The sequence below is a fragment of the Eumetopias jubatus genome, unplaced genomic scaffold (assembly GCF_037043125.1).
Source record: "Eumetopias jubatus isolate StellerSeaLion01/CBP00866 unplaced genomic scaffold, mEumJub1_p1.0 scaffold_17, whole genome shotgun sequence".
NCBI lineage: Eukaryota > Metazoa > Chordata > Mammalia > Carnivora > Otariidae > Eumetopias > Eumetopias jubatus.
Window position 1 is genome coordinate 44,041,263 of NW_028274823.1, and position 22,481 is coordinate 44,063,743.

The following is a 22,481-nucleotide window of genomic DNA, read 5'->3' on the forward strand; positions in this document are numbered from 1 at the left end:
GGGCCGGTGTTGTCCTGACTGGGTGAAGAGGGCCCCTGGAGAGGAAGAGGTACTTGAACTGGGTCTGGAATGCTGAGTTTCTAGCAAATAACAGAGATGTGAGCCTGACACAGAGCCTCCGGGATCCCTGCTTTGAGCCTCAAGAGCCCAGATGTTGTCTCCTGGAAGCCTACAGGGAGGCCAAGCTGCAGGATTAGTGCAAGGTCTCAGAGCTGGACCTGGGCTGGATGGGGATGTTTCTGCACCCTCCCAGTTTTCCTAGAAGGGGCCCTGGCTTAGAGGTGACGCTTGGTCCTGTGACACTAATCCCCCGTGGTTGGAAGGAATGGGGAGCTGAGGGCCTAGCAGGTGGGCATCCATGGGTCAGCTTCCCAAACCCAGGGTGGAGATTGGAAGCCAAGGCATAGACATGAGGCTCTGTCCCTCTGGGGCAGTCCATCCTACTAGGGAGAGAGGACATAGCTGGTGGGAGAGAGAGAGAGTCACAGACACACACATGCACACATGGCACGCACATACATGCATGCATGCATTCTGAGAGAGAACTAAGGCTAAGGCTCAGAAAGTGAGAAACAGCAACAGGGGAATGAGAGAGATGGCCAGAGAAAGCTAGAAAAGTCAGACATAGGTTGAGAAGCCCACTTCTCAAAGGGTGGATGCCCACCACAGAACCTCCCATAGGTTGAGATGAGAAGGGAGATCTAGCAGCCTCACTGAGCCTCCGTTCCCCAACTGAGAGGGCTGCACTGGGCCTGGCAGGAGCACTCAGGCCAGGCGGGGCCTGGTGACAGGACGACCTTGGCTTTGGGAAGACACATGCAGGTGGAAGGAGGGTAGAGGCATACTTGAGCTGGCCTTGGGCAACCCAGGGATGTGGGGAGGGCTGAGGTCAGGCTCCGGGGTCTGACCTGTTGGCATACCTACAACCGTGGCCTCTGGCTCATTCCTTCCTCCTGGCAGCCCTAGAGGTGGGGAGTGTTATTAGCCTATTGATAGGTGAGGGCTGAGGCTCAGCCAGCCGAAGTGACTTGACTGAGGGCACACAGCTATAGCAGGGGCCCTGCCTGTCTCCTGGGTCAGAGGCAGCTCAGGGTTTGAATCCAGGCTCCCCTGTGACTTCGGGCAACACCCTAACGTTGGGTCTCTGCTCCTGTCGAGAGTGGGGTAGTAGAACCCACTTCCCAGGTGGACCATGGGAACCGCGGGTTCAGCGATTAGGCAGATGGGCCGGGCCGGCTATGGCACAGGCTCCCTTCTTCCCTTTCCGAAATCCAGAGAAGCAGAGGGGCTGTGTCCTCACCCCCAGCCCAAGCACTGCCACGGCCTTTCTCCGCTTTTCCCTCTGGCTCTAGAGCTGAAAACACCTTCTTGGCTACCTTAGGGTACCCAAGCCTGTCCCAGCTGTGGCCACACAGGGGTGCCCCTTGTCCCTGAGTGCATGTCCCGGGAACACTGAGCTCCCCAGATGGCTCCCTGTGCTTCCAGCTGTTCCCTGCTGTCTTCTCTGAGCCAGGCTGCCACCTGGGCTCAGGCCCCGAGCTGTCCCGCCTCTGGGGCCCAGGGGAACCGGCGCTCCTCGATCTGGCCTGGTCTCTCCCTTGCCTCGCCGGCTCCAAGATGGCACCGTTGCTTTCTCCACGGTTCTCGCTCTCCTTTTCCCATCTCTAAACAGTCTCTCCTTCTTGGGCGGAATTAGATGAAGTGAGTGTCCCCTGGCCCCCTGGCTCATCCGTGTAGGGATTGTATCCCCTTGACTCATCCATGCGGAGATTGGATTCTGAGCCAAGTCTAGGAGGCCCCAGAGCCCACGATCTTAATTCTCCATGTGCTGCCTAGGGCTAGGCCTGCTCCGGAATGAGACACACTTTGCCATTGCCTCGTTCCTGATATGCAGCCCATCCCACGGATTCTCTGGGTGACTCCTTCACCTTGGAGCACTGACATTCCTAGCTATTTGTCCCTATGCACCTGTGCTTTCACTTACTCCTTCCTGCAGTGAACATCCTCTGACTGTCTCTATATCAGGCCCTGAGCTTGGACCTACAGAAAGCTGTGAAACTCAGTCTGTTTTCTTGGGACCATAGGAATTAAGCATGAAGTCAAATAATACATACTTGATAGAAAGGCTAAAGTACTCTGACCTCCAGAGAAAGGGATGATTAATTTTTCTTAGCAAGGGGAAGTCAAGAAAAGTTCCATAGAGAAAGAAGCACTTGGGATGGGTCTTGGAGGAGGAGGAGAAGAAGTTTGAAGGGCATAGTGGTGGAGGAAGGGCATTTCAAGAAAAAAGAATCAGCACATGTAAAGTTAGAGATGGGGGGGCATGGTGACATGAGCAGAGAGCATGGGGCATGTTGGATAATAGAGGGGTGTGGAGTTGGCGGGTCCTGGGGGAATCTCACAAACTGGACTTTGACTCCCAGACAATGGGGAGCATGGCGGGTATTTTGGGGGACATGCTTTGTTGCTAAACTTTGGTCTGCAGAGAGGGCTGGAGAAAGAAATGCTGGGAGGCAGGGAGACCAGTAGGCTGATAAGGGATGTGGGCAGGTGTAGGGAATGGCACTCAGAGGCAGGGTTGTGGGGAGCCCAGGAAGAGAAGTTTGGGCTCAGATTGTGGAGAGAGCTGCAGGAGGCTCCGGGTGCTCGGCTGCTTTCGAGGTTCTCTGAGTCTCCCAGGACTTGTCACTGTCCTGATTTAACTTCCACAGTGTAGGCTTTGTGTGAATTCGGCCCAGGAGCCTGGCGTTCCATTGGCGGAGCAGTAAAAGTCATTAACGAGGAGCTGGAGAGCTATAAATAAGCCAGCACGATCCCACCCTGTGTTCCCTGTGTTTCCAATCTGTGGGAGCAGGGAATCAGTTTTGATTCATTAATTGGCATAAGGATGAGGCCCCAGAGATTGGCCTGGTCCTGCCAGCTCTTCTGTACCCTCCTGCTTGTCTCCATGCATCCTGCCTGCACCAGCTGCCCACTTGCTATAGGTTACGCTCCAACATCCAGTGGGACCCTTTGGCCCTGCTCTTCTTGGGCCCCTGGGCTGGGTGGACCGTGAGGCTGTAGGGGCGTGGGAGCTCCCAGCCCGGAGGTGCTCTGGGGCCTCGGGCCCCATCGACTTTTCTTTCACTGTCCCCTTGGTACCCTCTAAGCTCTTGGTGAAGCTCTCCTTAGAGGAGTGGGTTAGTTTTAAGAAACTATCCTTCTCCAGATTTTGGAATGCAACTTCCCTTTTGGGAGGACATGAGTATCTGGGGACCTTGGCAGGTTTGAAAACTCTGTCCACTCCAAATGGTTCAAAGACCTAAACGTGAGACAGGAGTCCATCAAAATCCTAAAGGAGAACACAGGCAGCAACCTCTTGGACCTCAGCCACAGCCACTTCTTCCTAGAAACATCGCCAAAGGCAAGGGAAGCCAGGGCAAAAATGAACTATTGGGATTTCATCAAGATAAAAGGCTTTTGCACAGCAAAAGAAACAGTCCATAAAACCAAAAGACAACCGACAGAATGGGAGAAAATATTTGCAAATGACATATCAGATAAAGGGCTAGTATCCAAAATCTATAAAGAACTTATCAAACTCAACACCCAAAGAACAAATAATCCAATCAAGAAATGGGCAGGAGACATGAACAGACGTTTTTCCAAAGAAGACATCCAAATGGCCAACAGACACATGAAAAAGTGCTCCACATCGCTTGGCATCAGGGAAATCCAAATCAAAACCTCAATGAGATACCACCTCACACCCGTCAGAATGGCTAAAATTAATAAGTCAGGAAACGACAGATGTTGGCGGGGATGCGGAGAAAGGGGAACCCTCCTACACTGTTGGTGGGAATGCAAGCTGGTGCAACCCCTCTGGAAAACAGTATGGAGGTTCCTCAAACAGTTGAAAATAGAGCTACCATCCGATCCAGCAATTGCACTACTGGGTATTTACCACAAAGATACAAATGTAGGGATCCGAAGGGGTACGTGCACCCTGATGTTTATAGCAGCAATGTCCACAATAGCCAAACTGCAGAAAGAGCCAAGATGTCCATCGACAGATGAATGGATAAAGAAGATGTGGTATATATACACAATGGAATATTAGGCAGCCATCAAAAGGAATGAGATCTTGTCATTTGCAATGACATGGATGGAACTGGAAGGTGTTATGCTGAGTGAAATAAGTCAATCAGAGAAAGACATGTATCCTATGACCTCACTGATATGAGGAATTCTTAATCTCAGGAAACAAACTGAGGGTTGCTGGAGTGGTGGGGGGTGGGAGGGATGGGGTGGCTGGGTGACAGACATTGGGGAGGGTATGTGCTATGGTGAGCACTGTGAATTGTACAAGACTGATGAATCACGGATCTGTACTTCTGAAACAAATAATGCAATATATGTTAAGAAAAAAAAGAAGAAGAAGATAGCAGGAGGGGAAGAATGAAGGGGAGTAAGTTGGAGGGGGAGACGAACCATGAGAGACGATGGACTCTGAAAAACAAACTGAGGGTTCTAGAGGGGAGGGTGGTGGGGGGATGGGTTAGCCTGGTGATGGGTATTAAGGAGGGCACATTCTGCGTGGAGCACTGGGTGTTATGCACAAACAATGAATCATGGAACACTACTCAAAAACTAATGATGTAATGTATGGTGATTAACATAAGAATAAAAAATTATTTAAAAAAAAGAAAACTCTGTCTCACCAGCAAACTCTGGACACCAATAGTGCTCATCTTGGGGAGTTGTTAAGAGTATTCAATAGTTTGTTGCTCTGCTCTGCCATGCTGGGCGCTGGGCCAGGGGCTCAGAGGGTAAGCAGTATGCAGGCGCTTTTGCTCATGGGCGCACGGTTCAGAGAATGAGATGCCTAGCAGTGGCCACACAAAACAGTCCACAGCTGCAAATGTGGGCGGATGGTGTGTGGACAAGGTATGATAAGGGAAGATAGAGGTCATAGAAAGTTCTCTTGTGGGAGTGAGAGTTACCAACAGTAACACAGAATGAGGGGAGCGAGCCAGCCGGATGCAGGCTGGGGAGGTTTGTGGAGACCCAGAAGCAGGGAGAGCTTGGAGTAACTGAGTTATGGCACGAAGGCCACTGCCTGGGACACGGAGCATGGGTGTGGGTTGTGCAGGGTGTTGCAGGTCTTGTTGGGGTGTCGATCTTATTTTAAAGCCAGTGGGAAGCTAACGTGGATAGTAAGCAGGGAAGCACAGCTTGCTTGGTGTTTCATGAAGGCCATTCCACTGTGGCATGTAGAGTGGAAGGCAGTAGATTGGGGGAGGTTGGAGGTAGGTGGGTCCAGGGGCAATGTCATGGTGGTTTATTTTTTTTAAATTTTTTTAAAGATTTTATTTATTTATTCATGAGAGACAGAGGGGGAGAGAGAGAGAGAGAGAAGCAGAGGGAGAAGCAGGCTCCCAAGGAGCAGGGAGCCCGATGCGGGACTCGATCCCAGGGCCTCGGGATCATGACCTGAGCCGAAGGCAGATGCTTAACCATCTGAGCCACCCAGGCGCCCTGTCATGGTGGTTTATTTTATTTTATTTTATTTTTTTTAAAGATTTTATTTATTTATTTGAGAGAGAGAGAGAGAATGAGAGATAGAAAGCACGAGAGGGAAGAGGGTCAGAGGGAGAAGCAGACTCCCTGCTGAGCAGGGAGCCCAATGTGGGACTCGATCCCGGGACTCCAGGATCATGACCTGAGCCGAAGGCAGTCGCTTAACCAACTGAGCCACCCAGGCGCCCATGTCATGGTGGTTTAAACCAAGGTGATGGAGGAGAGTTGACAGACCCAAGATATATTTTGGAGATAAAACATCCAGGACTTGGGTGCCTGGGTGGCTCAGTTATTAAGCGTCTGCCTTCAGCTCAGGTCATGATCTCAGGGTCCTGGGATCGAGCCCCACGTCAGGGTCCCTGCTTAGTGGGAGCCTGCTCCTCCCTTTCCCTCTGCCCCTCCCCGCCGCTCGTGCTTGCTTGCTCTCTCTCTCTCTCACTCTCACTCTCAAATAAATAAAATAAAATCTTTAAAAAAAATCCAGGACTTGGTGATGGCTGGGATGCAGAGGGTCAGGGAGAGAGAAGGGTTGAGAACAAGTGGGTGCCCCTTAACTGTAATTGGTGATCAGGAGGGACAGGGTCACACCCCATGGAGCGCAGTGTTGACAGGCCAAATTTGAGTTGAACTCAGCAAAGGGGCCCCCCTGGCTGATGGTCGGCAGCCCAAGGGAGGGTTGTGGGCTAGGGCAACAACTATGGCGCCATCAACAGACAGGTTTGGGGTTTAACTTGTAAAGGGACAGGTCAAATACACAAGGAAGGCTGATGATTCCATAGAGAGGGTGTGAGTGATGGATCTGGGTCTGGGTCTGGTCTGGGAGAAAGCGAGAGATGGGAGCACCCAGAGCTGCTGAGCAGGGTCCAGCCTGAGATGGGTGTGTGGGTCTCTCTGGCTCTCTGCTGTTTGCTCATAGCCATGGAGAAGGGGGTGGGCAGGTTGACCCGCCAGGGCTGACTCTCGCTGGGGATTTCAGCAGCTGTACTACGTAAGGAGAGAGAGAGGGGAGTGAGGTTGTCTGTAGTAGAGTGGCTGGAATGATGGCTGGACAGATGCTGAGCTGAGCGAGGAGCCGGGCGTGAAGGCAGGCGGAAGGTGCTGGGAGCGCGCCGTTTAAGTAGGTCTGCGGGACGGGATGTGCCAGAGGGAGGGAGGTGAGGCCCTGCTGACTCTCCTTTGGGGTGCCCTTTGCTGGTGAGCAGCGAGAGAGGGGTCCACGTCCCCTAGGACCAGAACTCTAACCTCTGCCTTTGTCTGGTGCTGCCACCCTCCCCCCCCATTTCGTGGTTTTGTTTACTTTTTAAGTGTCTTAATAAAACATGAAAAAATATTCTTCATAGATCAATAATTTACTGTGAGTTATGACAATACTAAATTTGGTCAATTATTCATCGACTATAAAGTATTTATAAATGCTACCTTAATTTAAAGCATTAGCCATTAGAATTCAAAGATTAATAAAGCCCATGCCATCTTAAAGGAGGGAAGGAGGAAGGGCACAGATAATGAGGGTGGCTCAGGGGAGGGTGAGTGTTCATGGCTGTTAAGATGATTAGAATAACGAGTTGTCACCGGGAGCCCCACTTATGGGGCAGGCAGAGGTGCTGGAGTCCCTGGGGCTGGCCTGCTGGACCCCCTGTGAGAGACAGACCGTTCCTTCTGGAGGGCAGGGCTAAGCCCTGGGCTGCCCAGAGCCTGGCTCTCCCTTCTGTTGCCTGCTGAGAAAAGCAGAGTCTTGTCAGGCTGCCTTGGGCACGTCTGCTTCGACCCAGGTGGAGTGGCCTCTTTTGCCTTGTCCATCTGGAAAATTTGTGATTCTTGGACAGGCTACCCAGAGACCAGTTAGCACAGGAGGTTGGGGGACCTTGTCCTCAGACTAGCAGGGCCCACATGGTGGATCCCACTCTGCCAAGACCACATCTGGTCTTCCAGGAGGAGCAGGTGTGGATGTGCCGGGGGCGTCGGTGGAGGGGAGGCCAGCATCATTCCTGGGGGGTGGCACCAGGAATTGGAGGTCCCTTCCAGCACAAGCCCTCCGGGGCTGTTACTTGCCCCCACCAGTCTTGGCCTGAGAGTTTTCCAGGAATCTCTGTGGGGTTGGAGAAGACTGGGATGAAACAGGGGTGGTGCCTGGAGTGACCTCAATGTCTGGGGGGGCACCTCTCTCACCAACAGCGTCCACCTGCAGGCACCGAGTGACTGGATAAGCCAAGGGTTTGCTGTCAGCAGAGAGAGGCCTTGTGCCTTCTCGCCAGCTCCTTTCCCAGGGCCTGCGCTCAGTGTGGAGCTGCCCTCAGAGTTTCTCTCCAGGGAAGTGCTGGGTAGCATCAGTCACAGAATCCTGGGCTGTGTCCCCAGCTGGCCACCATGTCTTCCCGGGACTGGCTCCTCGAGAAGCTTCTGGTGGTCTGCTTCTGATGACCTCTTTACTATTCACTGTCTGGCTGTGTGGCCCCGGCTGACTGGCCAGCCCTCCCTGTGCTTCAGTTTTCTCACCAGGAGACCAGAAAGCTCAGAGGGGATGAGAGTTGTGGAGAGCCCATCTGTCCCATGATGTGGCCGGTGCTGTGCCTGACACGTCCTACCCCGAGAATCTCGTGTCTGGGAAAGCCTGGGTCAGCAAGATGCTGGCGTCTCAGGGGACACTGGCGGGAATGGGATTGTGGGGCTGTCTGGGAATCCTGGTGGAGCGCATGGGTCCTCTCATGGGCCCATATTTGGGCCTAGGCTCGAGCTCTGAGTACCCTCTTTCTCCCAGTTCCTGGGGAGCCACGGGGCAGTGCATAGACCTCTGCAGAGACCCTCTGCTCTCCTAGGCCACCAAATGTGGGGAAGGGCTTGAAGCTGATCATCACATTCATCTCTGCTTCTTGCTTTCCCAGCTGATGAGCTGCTCTCAGGGCACCCTTATCAAGCCATCAAGCCTGCATTGTTGCAATCAAGAGAGAGATCAGCTTTATGACTACATGATATTGGAGGCAAAGAATGATGACAAAGGCTCTTATCTTGTAGTGAGCCGCAGAAACACCTCAAAGCAGGAGAGGCAATAACACTGGTGGCTTTTGCATCCCTACTGCGTGCCAGGCGGTCTGAAATGTTCTTTACATACCAAGACCATTCATGGAATGTGCACGACAGCTCTGGGAAGCGGGGGCCATCGTCTTCATCTGACAGAGGCTCAGAGAGGGCCGGCACTTTGTCCAAGGTCCCACAGCGTGTATGTGGCAGGGCCCAGATTCAGACACCGGCCAGGGGACCCCGCCCTGGGGTTCAGCATCTTTCTCTACCAATACGGGTGTGAGTTGTAGAACGTCCTGTCCCAGGAATGAACACACAACCTTGATTAAGCTAATAGCTGATTTGGCTTTGATCTGATGTATTTTGATCATATTATTTTTATGTTAGGAGCCTCTAAATAACCATCATTTCAACAGCGCCCCAATTAGCAGGCCATTCACAACGGATTGGAAATTGACTTGCCTCGGGCCTCTCCATTAGTGCCTGGGAGGGGCTTCCAGCCTTAATTATCCGCCCTGTTCTTGAGGCTGGCGGCTTGAGGAGCTTGCGTGGTGTTGCAGGTGGCTGGCCAAGGGCCGGGGCAGTTGTGCCCACCTCTGCAGGGAGGGCGGTCATCGGCAGGGGTGAGGTCGCTCTCCGTCTTAACTACTATTTCTTGGGATCCTGGGTATGACTCGGGTGGGGGACATTGAAGGGGCGATGGGTGTGCCCAAGGAGCGTGGTAGGAAACTGGCTTCTGTTTAACTTCTTTCCTATGCACAGCGGCACATTTGCCATCCCTGCCCTAAATCAGTGCTCCTGGAGCTCTGCTGGAGAGAGATTCTGATCCTCGTTTAACAGGAAACGGAGGCTCAGGAAGGAGACTTGCCTGTAGCCACAGACTCCTGACCAGAGGTGCCCGAACCAGACCTGCGGTTAGATTCTAGGGTGTCTTCTGCTGTTCCAGGGAGCCCAGGCCCAGCCAAGAGGTTGGTGTCCCTGGCCGCCGGCAGGAGCGGGCAAGGTGACCAGTAAGACAGTCATTCCCTGAGCATGCTCCTACTGCCTGGCCCGCATGTCTTTTTCACACTGTACCCCTCTCTCAAGCTGGTCTAAGTCCTCTTTCTTCGAGGCCCTGATGTCACCTTTCTTTGAGCCCAAGGAACTTCGTCTCTCCTTCCTCATGGGCTGAATCGTGGGGTCTGTCTTCTGGGTGGATCCAAACTCCTCAAAGTTGGGGCTTGATGTTCTCTTGCTCTTTGCCCCTCCCCCCCCAGTCCACACTGCAGGGGTTTGCACGTAGTGAGGGGGCTGGGTACTGAGTGTACGTATGAAATGCAGGAGGGAAGGAACCAGTCTTCAGGGAGCAGTGGGTTGCCTGCCCAGGTGGGGAAACTGAGGCTCGGAGAGGTTCAGTGACTTCAGAACCAGGGTATATGGAGCGGGCGCAGGGTTAACCAGCAGAAGTTGGGTGATGACCTGGGAGGGAGAGGGACGGGGTGGGTGACGGCTGCAATGAGCACTGTCATGAGTGTCCTCTGCTGGGTGTCTGGACAGCTTTGCATCCCGGCCATATCCAGGTTATTTTGTGTGATTACTTCTTCGAGTTAGAAACTCGGTGTATTGGGATTGAAGAAAGTATGTGTACAAGAGAATGAAGAGAAATCCATTCAGCATCACAGCACCTTGGTTTTTTCTTGCCTTTTGGTGATTTCTCTTGCCTTTCCCACAGGCATGCTTTTCACCCTGTTGCAGTCCTGGGGAGCGTATAATTTCGTGCCCTGCGGTTGTCACTTAGCTGCTTCTCAGAAGTCTTTTTTAGACTGGATGGTGTCTCAGTTCAACCCTGCCCCTTAGCGCTTGTTTGGTCTCACAACCCGTTATCTGGAAAATGGACGCAGTCACACCTCTTCCACAGGTGTCGTGACAATAATGAGGTACACAAAGTACTCGGCAGTATTTGGCGCAGAGAGAATTCTCACAAAGTAGTCCCTCCTCCTACATAGCTTCACAACTTACCCATTATTGGAAGATGATTTTCCCTTTCTAAAAGAGTTATCTCTTCATGACTCGAAATTTTGGCAAAATATAGAAAAGATGGAAAATCAGTTCAGGCCTCTTCTAAAATGCAGTCACTTTTAGCATTTTGCAATATTCTCCCTGGTCTTTCTTTCATGCGTGTTGTTTTATTTAATTGAGATGATAAAATACGTACAATTTTGTATTATTTTCACATAACTGTTTTATGACAAGTGCTTTCCCATGTTATTGTAGTATTTTCATAAGTAATTTTAAAGGCTACATATGCTTTCAACAAATGGAACATATTTCATAGCCACTCACCTTTTTGCATCTTTTAGATTTGTGAGAGGTGTTTTGAGAGTATGGATGAATATCCTCTGAATGTTTGGGGAGCTCAAGCCATTCCCCTACTTTGGATAGGTGCTTAGAGTAGAATTATTGACCAGAGGACATGAAAATATTAAGGCTTACTGTGTTCTTTCACTGGTCTTTGCTGGGGAACGGCGTGTGTCTAGGGAAGGATGGTGAGCAGGAGGGGCACTGCCCATGGCCTCCTGGAGTTTGTGGTCCAGTAGGAGAGACAGAGAGTTACACCAGCAGTGCATCGTGCCGGGATAGGGGAAGTGCAGGGTGCAGGGGGAGCTTGAGACAGGGGGTCCTCAGCCAGTTTGGGGATACGGAGTCTGAGTCTCGAGGAGTGAGTGTGAAGGTTCGAGAGGCAACAGAAAAGGTGGTGGGTGAAAGGTGGGCGGTTGGCCTGAGCATAGTGGGCAGGGACATGGGAAGGGCGTGCAGCTACAGGTATCAGGGAGCCTGCAAGACTGCCCTAAGGGGTTTGACTCTGTCCCCAAGACCATTGGGAGCCACTGAAGGGCTTCAACAGGAGCATGACACAACTGGATTTCTGTTTAGGAGAGAATTGCTGCATGAAGCCTGGATGGGAGGAGGGCAGAGCATTTGCGTTGGGGGTGGGGGGTGCTGCGTGATTGTGTGATTCCCGAGAGACTTCAGAGAATCTCATTTCACCACCCCTGCCCCTGCGTTGTGTGTGGGGGTTGAGGGTCCAGCAGGGAGAGCAGTGGGCATTTGAGTCGTCGTCCTGCCGATGCTCATGAGTGTGCGCAGTGAGCGCCCTTGCAGAAGGAGCAGCCGGCCTTCGGTGTTTGGCAGCGCGCTCCCGGTCTCCTTCTCTCAGCCTTCTCTCAGTCTGAGACATTACATAAACCCAAAGGCTCTCCACCGAAAGAACCGCATAGTCAAAGTTGTTCAAAAGTCTGCCGTCTGCAGCAGATGGCCTGCTGACATTCACAGGCTGTGTTTTGAAATGCATCTGCTTTCCCACATTCCTCTGTCACATAAGCATTATTAATAAATGTTTGCTTCAGAACTAGTGCAGTGGGGTGCGGTGTCGGGAGGGGCATCTTTCTGTTAATTGGTCTGATGTCCCCCGAAGACGTAGGTGTGTGGCTTAAAGGGGCGCCCCTCGCGATTCCTGGATGACTTCTAAAGACGAGCCGTGTGTCCTGGACCCGGCGCCTCCCTCCCTCCCTCCAGGTCCCGCTCCGCCTAGCTGCATCTTCCTTTGTGATTATCAACTGGCTTTTGAGTAATCCTGGGCTTCTGGAAGCACCTGCTTCATCTGGGGTTTGACCCAGTGTTTTATGATATGAATCAAGTGGAATTGGCCAGAAGACCTGGGATTTCTTTTTTCTTTTTGCCTGCAACCCCAGTCCTCTGGGGTGAGTGTCTCCCTGACTTTCTGATGTGATTCATTCCCTTCCGCCCCAATCAGTTCAGTTCAACCAACAATCATAGGGCACATGGTATATTCACGGCCTGTGCCTTGGCCTCCTAGATAAACAGGTCAACAAAACGAGTTCTTGGCTCTTAAAGGGCTCACACCCCCGGTGGGAAACAGGATGGCTCACGGAGCAGCTCTGATGGGTGTCGCAAGCAGAGGTGGGTGGGATTGTTGTCCTGCCATCCCTCCTTGAGTAGCCTCAAGTCTACTCAAAGGATTTTGCCTCCCCCAGGCCTCCATTGACTCATCTGCTGAATGGGTGTAAGAACATGTAGCTGGCAGGGGCCCTGAAAGCCTCAGTGGGACTCTGCAGATGAGAGCCTCTGGCCTGGCCTGGGGTGGCTCTCAGTCTCGGGAGGGGGGCAGCATCGCTCAGAGGCCCCCGGGCACGAGCTGCCAGGCCGGGGCCAAAGTGGATCAAAGTCAGTGCGGCGTTGTCTCCAGGCTGACCTCTCTCTCTCTCTCTCTCTCTCTCTCTCTCTCTCTCTCTCTCTCTCTCTCCCCCTCTCTCCTCTCTTTCCAGCCTGCGACCTCATGACCCAGGGGATTTTGGCCTTGGTCACGTCCACCGGCTGTGCGTCTGCCAACGCCCTGCAGTCTCTCACAGATGCGATGCACATCCCACACCTCTTTGTCCAGCGCAACCCAGGAGGGTCTCCGCGCACTGCCTGCCACCTGAACCCCAGCCCTGACGGTGAGGCCTACACGCTGGCCTCCAGACCGCCCGTGCGCCTCAATGACGTCATGCTCAGGCTGGTGACAGAGCTGCGCTGGCAGAAGTTTGTCATGTTCTATGACAGCGAGTATGGTGAGTTGGGGGCAGGGGTTGCTCTGGGGCTCCCAGGAGGCACGCCGGGCGCTGGGAGACCCCTGAGCCAGGCAGTTGCTGTGGCGGCTGAGGGCTTCAGGGTGGGCTGGGGGTACATGGCGGTTGGTGGTCCGGGTGGAGTGGGTCTGGGGGTTCGTAGGGCCCAACCTTGAGCTCCGCAAGTTGGGGGAGAGCTGCAGAAACCGATCTGTAGACAGGCACGACTGTTGCCTAGCAACAACACCTTATCATGACAGCTGAAGTTTGAATCACCTTAGAGTTTTCAATAAAATATTAATAAACTGTTGGCAGGGATCTGAAGGGCGGCACGTAGGTAGCGACGGAGGCTGGTGGGCACGGTCCTCCCAGAAGACTCCTCTTAAAAGACTGTCCCTCACACTGGACAGCCACCTGCCCCTCCCAGCTCCCTGGTCTCCCCTCAGTGTCAGGGTCTCAGGTGGGGGAATAGGTCGGGGCGGGGCACCCCAAGGATCATGGGGCCAGGCTGGGATCATGTGGGTATGGCTGGACCTGGCTCTTTTGAAGACCTCCCAGATGAAAAAAATTAAAATTTGTTTGTTAAAAATGCACAAAAAATGGGTTTTGGAGGAATAGTTTTAGGTTTTCTTATGGCTGCTCTGTAAAAACAGGCCCCTCCTAGTCCCAAGATGAAATGGTTTCCACATTTTGTGTTTTTTTAAAAAGGACTTTTAATTTTGAGATAACTGAGATTCCTATGCTGTTAAGAGAAATAATCCAGAGGGGTCCCATGTGCCCTTCACCCAGGTTCCCCATGGGCAATGCATGGCATAACTCATATACCCCAAGCAGGATTTGATGTTGATGTGATCCACAGACCTTTTTCACACTTCTCCAGTTTATAGACACATGGGCGTGTGTATTCACATCTGTGCAGTTTTATCACGGGTAAATTCATGTGACTAGAGTCGGGATGCAGGGTAGTGCCCTCACCAGGATCGCCGTGTCACCTTTCATAGCCACCACCACTCATATTATGTGTCTTTAAAGGGTTGGGGGGGCTGGTATAAGGGTCGGCAGGCCCATGGCTGGGGCCAGGATGGAGTGGGTGGGCCCTCGAAAGTCCTGCCTCGTCTCTTGGTGAAATCATTCCTTTGCCAAGAAATGTAACTAAGAAGAGAAGCCAGCATATGTTTGCATTTGCCTAAATACTCTGCTTCTCTAAGACTGGAATGTTGTCCTCAGCTCTTGAGCAAGTACGCTGTTTGGAGTCTTCCAGGAGGAATTGGAAGAGCAAACAGTCACTGTGCCGAAATGAAGAAGAGGTGATGATGGAGACAAGGGTGACCGGAGGCTCCAGGCACTTGAACTAGACGCTGGCCAGCGCCTGGCCTCTCCCTCCCACTTGCATTCTACCCCTGGCCCTGGGGCGGGGGGTGTTTCAGAGCCCACAGGGCATCTCTCAGGTGCTCGGCCTTTCCTGAGAACCCCTCATACTGATGTTTCAACCTGGGCATCCAGTGTGCTCTGTGACTGGCCTCTGGGGAGGTGTGGACACCACCAGGGCTGGGTGCTGTGGGGCAGGGTCCACAGGGACCCTGGCCCCCTTCTTCCGACATCTTTGCTCCCCTTGTGCTGTGGTCTATAGAAACTCTTCAAGCCTTGGTTCTCTCTAAGGCCTGGGAGGCAGGAACTTCAGTCATAGGAGGGCAGGTAGCAGCTCTGCAGCCTGCCCACCCTGCCTGGGCTCCTGTAATTCTTGCACCTGATGGCACTTGCTCAGACTATGTGTTTTTGTATTATTGTACCCCTTACTCTCAGTCAGCTCAAGGATCAAGACCCATGGAGAGGAGCCCTGATCCCTATCTGTCTGAAGCTTCCCCTCTTTCCTTGGAGCAGGCCCCTTGGTTACATGCTCTTACAGACACACGTCTCCTTCCCTCAGCTTGCTCTCAGCTTGTCCTGACAGACTCATGAGGGCTGATCGTTGATGAACACTGACTCTCACACCAGGCTGTAAGCTCCAGGAGAGCAGGTCAGTTGCTGTTCACTACTGTGTCCCTGCTGCTTAGCACCATGCTTGGCGCAGAGCAGGGCCCAAGAAACTATCACTGTGTGAATGAATCCGCTTATTTATGAGGACATGGGGTTTTCAGAGAATTTTCACATAAGACAAAGGAAGAATGGGAAGAAAGACAAGGCACTGCATAGTCTGACCTCTGAGGTCGGGAGGTGGGCTAGGGTGTTTCATTCTGCAGATATATTGCCCTGCCCCTCTCCTCTCCCCTCCGACCCAGAACCTCCAATCAAACCAAAGGTGTGCCCCTTTTCTGACATGGACGCTTTTGTTACCTTTGGTGGGGTTGAAGTTAGTTTTCTTTCTTTCTCTTTCTTTTTCTTTCTTTCTTTCTTTCTTTCTTTCTTTCTTTCTTTCTTTCTTTCTTTCTTTCTTTCTTTCTTTCTTTCTTTCTTTCTTTCTTCTTTCTTTGTTTCTTTCTTCTTTCTGATTTTATTTACTTATTTGAGAGAGAGAGCACAAGAGAGTGAGCATGAGCAGGGGGAGAGGCAGAGGGAGAGTGAGAAGCAGGCTCCCTGCTGAGCAGGGAGCAGGACAACGAGGGGCTCGATCCCAGAACCCCTGGAACATGACCTGAGCCGAAGGCTGATACTTAACCAACTGAGCCACCCAGGCGCCCCTTGAAGTTAGTTTTCAACCAGACTGGACTTTATCAGTGATCCCATAAAGACACAGGGTGACCAATAGCTTTCCTCTAGCGGACAGGCAACTGGTTGAGCCTTGAATGCTGTGTTGAGAAGGATGCTGAGGCTGTATGTGGCTCAGCAACAGAAAATGCCGTGATGGCTCAATGAGGGTTCCATGCTGCAGGGGAGGGACTCGTGGCAGCCTGCCGTGTTTGCTTATTCTGCTCTGGGAGTTGGGGGTGAATGGAACACCTCCACAGGGTCGCACATTTGATTGTCCGTGTCTTGGGTCCTGATTTGTTTGGCTTTTTAGGTTTTCTGGAGGTCAAAGCTCTTTCATTGGATTCTGTGCAAGACCTCCTCCCTTTATGGGCCCTGGACATTAGTCCCCTGATTTGACAGCCTCTGAGACTAGGTTTGTGCCCCGAGATATTCTCTGTAGACTTTAACCACTTGGACTCCCACCGCTTGTCCTGGCTGTGCCCTTTGTGCACGTCTAGCCTCTGGCCTGTTTTCCCACCTGCCTTGTGTTAGGTGAGCCAAGGCGGTGGAAGCCCGTGCGCCATTTGCTGCAGCACATGCAGCCCCCAGAGTGCGGGGTGTGGGTGCCTTCTCTGCGTGGCTGGCATTGGCCTGTCTTAGAGCAGTGGGTGGACGCATGCAGCTGATTTGCCCAAGACAAATGGTGCCTCCAGAACGCCTCAGGGCCCCTCCTCCACCCCACCACGGCAGCACTAGCTGCAGATGAGCCCAATTAAAAAGCAAATTGAGTGTAAAGACTGTTTTATTCCTTCCAAAGTCAAACAGAAGTGGTTTGGGGGTATGATGACTTTTTTTTTTTTTTTTGATGCTGATCTGATCTGCAAGTATCTTTACATATATTAAATGTATATTACATATATACATTGAAGCCATTCAGTGACTCTCTGAGGTGGGATTATTGTTGGCATTTGACAGGTAAAGTACATGAGGCCCAGAGAAGTTCTTTTTGACCTGAATGCCCATGCACTTTGCCAAGGCACCATCCTATTTCTGTAATCTGGGGCTTGCTAGGCTCCAGCTTCCTTTTCCTGTCCCCAGCCAGGCAGAGTTGATGCCAAGAAGGAGGGAAGAGTGTTTTGGAATGGGCTTGGCATTCCTAGGCTGGTGTGCTCAGGACTTCAGTGAATGTCACACAGGAAGTCCCACCCTTGCGGGCAGAGGCCTGATTCTTCCCCATTGGCCCCACAGCCTCCCTCTGAACCCAGGAATGACCTGCCTCGGAGCGGGGTGGGGGGAACCTGAGGATGGGGCATTTGAATCAGGAGTCGAAGCTCAAAGGAGCCAAATCCCTGGGCCCTGAGACAGAACTTGGCAGAGGGGTGCAAGAGGAGTTTGCATGTATACAGTTTACAAAATGTAAGATGTGCCATTTGGTAAAATTCCATCGAAAATACTTGTATGCTTGTTGTGACAGCGAAAGGGAAAATAGAAGAGAAGCTGACATTTGGGAGAGAAAATCTGTAAAACGTTAAAATACCAAAAGTTTGGATCGAACAGAACAGAGAACTTTCTGACACGCCACTTCAAATTCTGGGATATTCATTTGTGCGTCGGGGGAGGTGGGTGCTAGAAGCTGCAGCTGCAATTTCTCTCTAGTGAATACACTGGGATGAGGGCGGCAGTTAGGGAGGAATCTTCAAAATCATTGACTCATTCATTCAACAAATATTCACTGAGTCCCCACCATGTAACGTACAAGGACGACGTTGCTGGGAACTCATTACAGATGAAGAAACAGACAGGTAGAGGAAGTTGGCTAAGGCTGCCCAGGGCTGGGGTATGAATTTGGGACCCCAGGGCTCTTTCCTCCGTTGTATCCCCAAGGGTGCAGCGGTTTGCTCTTGGCTCCTGGGCCAGCCTGCAGGCCGGAGATGGGTCAGGATCTGATGAGTGGCTGTCGGCTACGTGAGCTGGTTTTTAAATTATTAAAAATAAGCAAAAGTTACACATAATAATGTAGATGTCAAGTTAAAAGAATGATAAGAAAATAAACTTCCATGAACCCATACCAGTTTAAAAAGATGCAAAGGAGCCCTGTGCCTGTCATTGCTCTCATGTCCTCCCTCACAGGGGACTTGACCACTGTCCTGACAGTGTGTGAACGCCGTCCTTGCTTTCCTTGCTAGTTTGTCACACACGCATGGACCCTGCCAGACAGAGGGCTCAGTCTGGCCGTTTTGTGAACCTTAAATATATGGAGTCCCACTTCTGCACACTTTTGTGACTGCTTTTTTTTCCACTCAAAATTAGGTTTTTGAGATCCATGCATCTGATTCAGGTGGGTGTTATCAATCATTTTTTATGGTTGCATAGCATCATCTCATTTATTATCCATTTTAGTGTTACGGGCATTTGGGTTATTTCCAGCTTTTGCTGTTACAAATAATGCTCATTAGAACATTCTTATATTTGTCTTTTGATGTTTGTGTGCAAGAGGTTTTCTTTTAACTTATGAACATTTTAACTTATTTTTTAAAATTTCAAATGTTCTCAGTATTTCTTTCTTTCTTTCTTTCTTTTTTTTTGTTTTGATCACTCATTGTGACAAGTGCACTCCTTAATCCCCATCACCTATTTCACCCATCCCCCACCCACCTCCCCTCCTGTAACCAGCAGTTTGTTCTCTCTAGGTAAGAGTCTGTTTCTTGGGGCGCCTGGGTGGCTCAGTTGTTTGAGCGTCTGCCTTCAGCTCAGGTCATAATCCCGGGGTCCTGGGATCGAGCCTCGCATTGGGCTTCCTGTTCAGTGGGGAGCCTGTTTCTCCTTCTCCCTCTGCTCTTCCCCCCCCCCCCCCCCCCGCTCATGCTCTCTATCTCCCTCTTTCTCTAAAAGAAAAAAAAAAGTCTGTTTCTTGGCTTGTCTGTCTCTCTCCTTTTTTCCCCTTTGCTCATTTGTTTTGTTTCTTAAATTCCACATATGAGTGAAATCATATGGTATTTGTCTTTCTCTGACTGACTTGTTTTACTTTGCATTATACTCTGTAGCTCCGTCCATGTTGTTGCAAATGACAAGATTTCTTTCTTTCTGTAGCTGAGTAATATTCCAGTATATGTATACACCGCATCTTCTTTATCCATTCATCAGTTGATGGATACTTGGGCTGCTTCCATATCTTGGCTATTATAAATAACGCTGCTCTAGACATAGGGGTGCATGTATCCCTTTCTTTGGGTAAATACTTAGTAGTGTGATTACTGGATCCAGGGTAGTTCTATTTTTTTTTTTAAAGTGGGCTCCATGCCCAGTGTGGAGCCCAGAGTGGAGCCCAGAGTGGGGCTTCAAGCCACGACCGTAAGATCGAGACCTGAGATGAGATCAAGAGTCAGACGCCCAACTGACTGAGCCACCCAGGCATCCTATGGTAGTTCTATTTTTAATTTTTTGAGGAACCTCTCTCCTGCTTTCCACAGTGACTGCACTAATTTATGTGTATAAGAGTTTTATGAGGTTCTATCCTGAGGAGCAGAATTGCTGGAGTATTTGGTCTAGGCATGTTTCATTTTATTAGGTTGTTCCAAATTCTTTTCCAGAGCATTTCGACCTGTTTGCACCAGAGTTCTCAAAGCTCCCCAACCTCACTAACACCGGGTAGTCTTTTCACTTTTAAGATTTTCATGTGAAATGGTATCTTACTGTGATATAAGTTTTCATTTTCTTGATAGCAGATGAAGTTGAGCACCTTTTCATATCTTTATGGGCTGCTTTTGTTTTCTATGAAATGCCTATTTATCATTTGAAATTTTTGCCCATTTCAAAAAATTAAGCCTTTTCTAAGTGTGGCTGATAACTTCTTTCAGTCTGTCTTAATGCACAGAAGTTCTATATTGTATTGTTGTCAGATTTAATCATCTTTTGTATGGTTAGCTCTTTTTCATCTCATTTAAGAAGTCCTTCCCCACCCAAACGTCATATTCTCTGGCCAAAACTTCACTCTCTGCCCTGAGGGCAGATGTTCCCTCCTGGCCAGGTGTCCATAGCTAGGTCCCAGCACTGGGCATGCACAGCTCCTGATGCTAGACCATCTCTCTCCCTGAAGCTGTGGCCTGACGTTCCTCCCTCACAGCCAATCTTGTCCTTGGTGGTGATTGCGGAGCCTGTGGCAAGGTGGTTAGGGAAAGCTTCCTGGAGGAGGTGACAAGGACCTACATAAGTACTATTAGGAGTTGGGTAAGCAAAGGACAAGGAGGGGAGGAGGGGAGGAAGAGTGTCCCTGGCAGAGAGAAGAGCATGCTGGAAGGCCTGGGGGCAGTTTAGAAGGGAAAGATCGTATGGCTGGATTGTGGGCAGTGGCCAGGGGTGAGGCTGGACTATAGGCCCAGCAGGCCTGAGGGGCTCACTGAGGAGCTTAGAACCCTCAGGATCCCTGGAAGCTGTACCTCGCCCTCAGGTCCTATTTTTTATGCCCATTCAGAGACCTGTGGGCAGACAGAGGACATGCGGGTCTTCATCTCCAGATGGCCCTGGTCCTCCAGCTGCCAGTGTCCAGGCTCACTGGCTGCTTACGAAAGGAAAGGAGGTAACGCACGGAGAGGAGCTGTGATCTGACTGAGGACAGACCCCAGTCTTGGAGTCCAAGCCAAAGGCCGAGCCTGAACTTCCCAGGTGCCTCAGGTGTCAGGAAAAGCTCATGCCTTTCCAGCCCTCACTCTGGGCTAAGCACGATGCGGGTACGTCAGGGGCAACAGCTCATGGTGGCTCTTCCTGGCGGGTTTATGCTATTCCTGTTTTACAGGTCAGGAAACAGGCTCAGAGATGTAAAGAGGCTTCCTCTAGGTCCTGTGGCCGAGGAAAGGGGGGCCGGCCAGGTCTGAGTCCCAAAGCCCGGATCACAGCTCTGCTCACACACAGCCTCTTGGTCCCCATGGCGACCACTGCGGGTAGACTGTCTTCTTAGGGCACAAAGATTTATTGTAGCCTTGTCGGTAGCAGCAGAAATGGCCAGCAACCTAAAGGTCCATCTTTAGCAAATTGGTTAATATATGATGATATATATACGTAATTTACAACCGGTTTTTTATGTACTCAGGGACAGTCCTTCCAACACTTGGCACTGTTCATTGGTGATAGCAAAGCGAGAACCGGGATGTGGCGTGTTGCTGTGTGTCAAGGCAAGCTTGTGTGTGTGTGTGTGTGTGTGTGTGTGTGTGTGTGTGTGTATTTGAGTCAGTGTAAGGAAATCCTGTTTTAGGGGAGAAACACAATGACTTGGGACAGGCATGGGAGATATATTTTTTCACTGCATTTTTAAGAAATACCTTTTGAGTTTCGTATCAAGTGCAAAAAAGAAGCAAATACAAAAAGAAAGTGTGGGTTGCTCCCCCTCTCCCTCCTTCTTATTGCCCATGGCGACTTCTCGGAGCTTCGGCTCCCTCACCTCTGGAACCGAGATGGGAATTCATAAGCTACACTGAGCACTCAGCAGATTTCCTGGCACACAGCCAGTAGTCTGCATGATCCTACAAGCCCTGTATGGGAACCAGGAGTGGCGGTAGTCGGCATTACTCCTGCATAGGACTGGGTGTGGGTACACAAGAGGTTCAACTGTTTGCCCCTCTACCCTGGCTCAGGATGACCTTGAGTGTATAGTGCTTAGGGGCCTGGACTCGGGGGCAGTCTGCCTGGGTTGGATCCTGGCTCTGCCTCTGTAGCCATGTGATACTGGGCATATCACTCAGCCTTGTTGTACAGTCGTCTCTTCCTTTGTCAAATGGGGATAAAATAATGATCCCTGCCTGATAGGGTCAATGTGTGGATTCAGCTAGTTGGTGCCTGCTAAGTGCTCGGTCAGACTTCATTCCTCAGGAACTCTGACCAGTGCTGGCCCCATTGCTGCTTATTGTCTCTTGGCCTCTGACATTTGGGTTGTGTTCTTGGTAGGTTGGGAGACAGAGAGAGTTTGGGGGTCAGCTGTCTCGCCTGTAGGGGACACTCACTGTGTGGTCCCAGGTGGCCCTGGTGAGCCATCACACCTTCTCATCCGGACGGCCTGACTGGTTCTCATAGCAAACCTCCGTCAGCTGTTGGGCCTTACCCCCGAGTCTTCCTGAGGTGAAGCTCCCCAGAAGAAAGCATCGTTTGGATCAAATGCTATTTTTTTTTTTAAAGATTTTATTTATTTGCGAGAGAGAGAATGAGAGACAGAGAGCATGAGAGGGAGGAGGGTCAGAGGGAGAAGCAGACTCCCTGCTGAGCAGGGAGCCCGATGCGGGACTCGATCCCGGGACTCCAGGATCATGACCTGAGCCGAAGGCAGTCGCTTAACCAACTGAGCCACCCAGGCGCCCTGGACCAAATGCTGTTTTAATGCTTCGTGCCAACAACGTCTTCCTTCCGGCCCCTGGCAAAGCAGGCCAGACGACTGAACTGCTGTGGTGAGGGTCTCATTAATAACACGCATCGTATCATTATGGTATTAGTTTAAATTGAAGTAATAAATGCTTTTTCTAGATGAAATGAGTAAGTGAGTTTAATTGCTAGGAAACCTACCAAGAAGTTTGACAATAACTTTACCAGGACGAGTGTTTTGGGTTTTGTTCTTCCATCTAATTACAAAGCAACTGTACTTCGGGG

General features: G+C 51.0%; 1 protein-coding gene across 3 annotated transcripts in view; it reads left to right on the forward strand.

The window, feature by feature from the left end:
- Positions 1-22,481, forward strand: part of GRID1 (glutamate ionotropic receptor delta type subunit 1) — a 711,804-nt gene that overhangs the window by 136,382 nt on the left and 552,941 nt on the right. For all 3 annotated transcript variants that reach the window (XM_088019784.1, XM_088019785.1, XM_028098786.2), the window contains exon 3: positions 12,903-13,187. In XM_088019784.1, the coding sequence (XP_087875910.1) occupies positions 12,903-13,187 (285 nt within the window). The remainder of the gene's footprint in view (positions 1-12,902; positions 13,188-22,481) is intronic.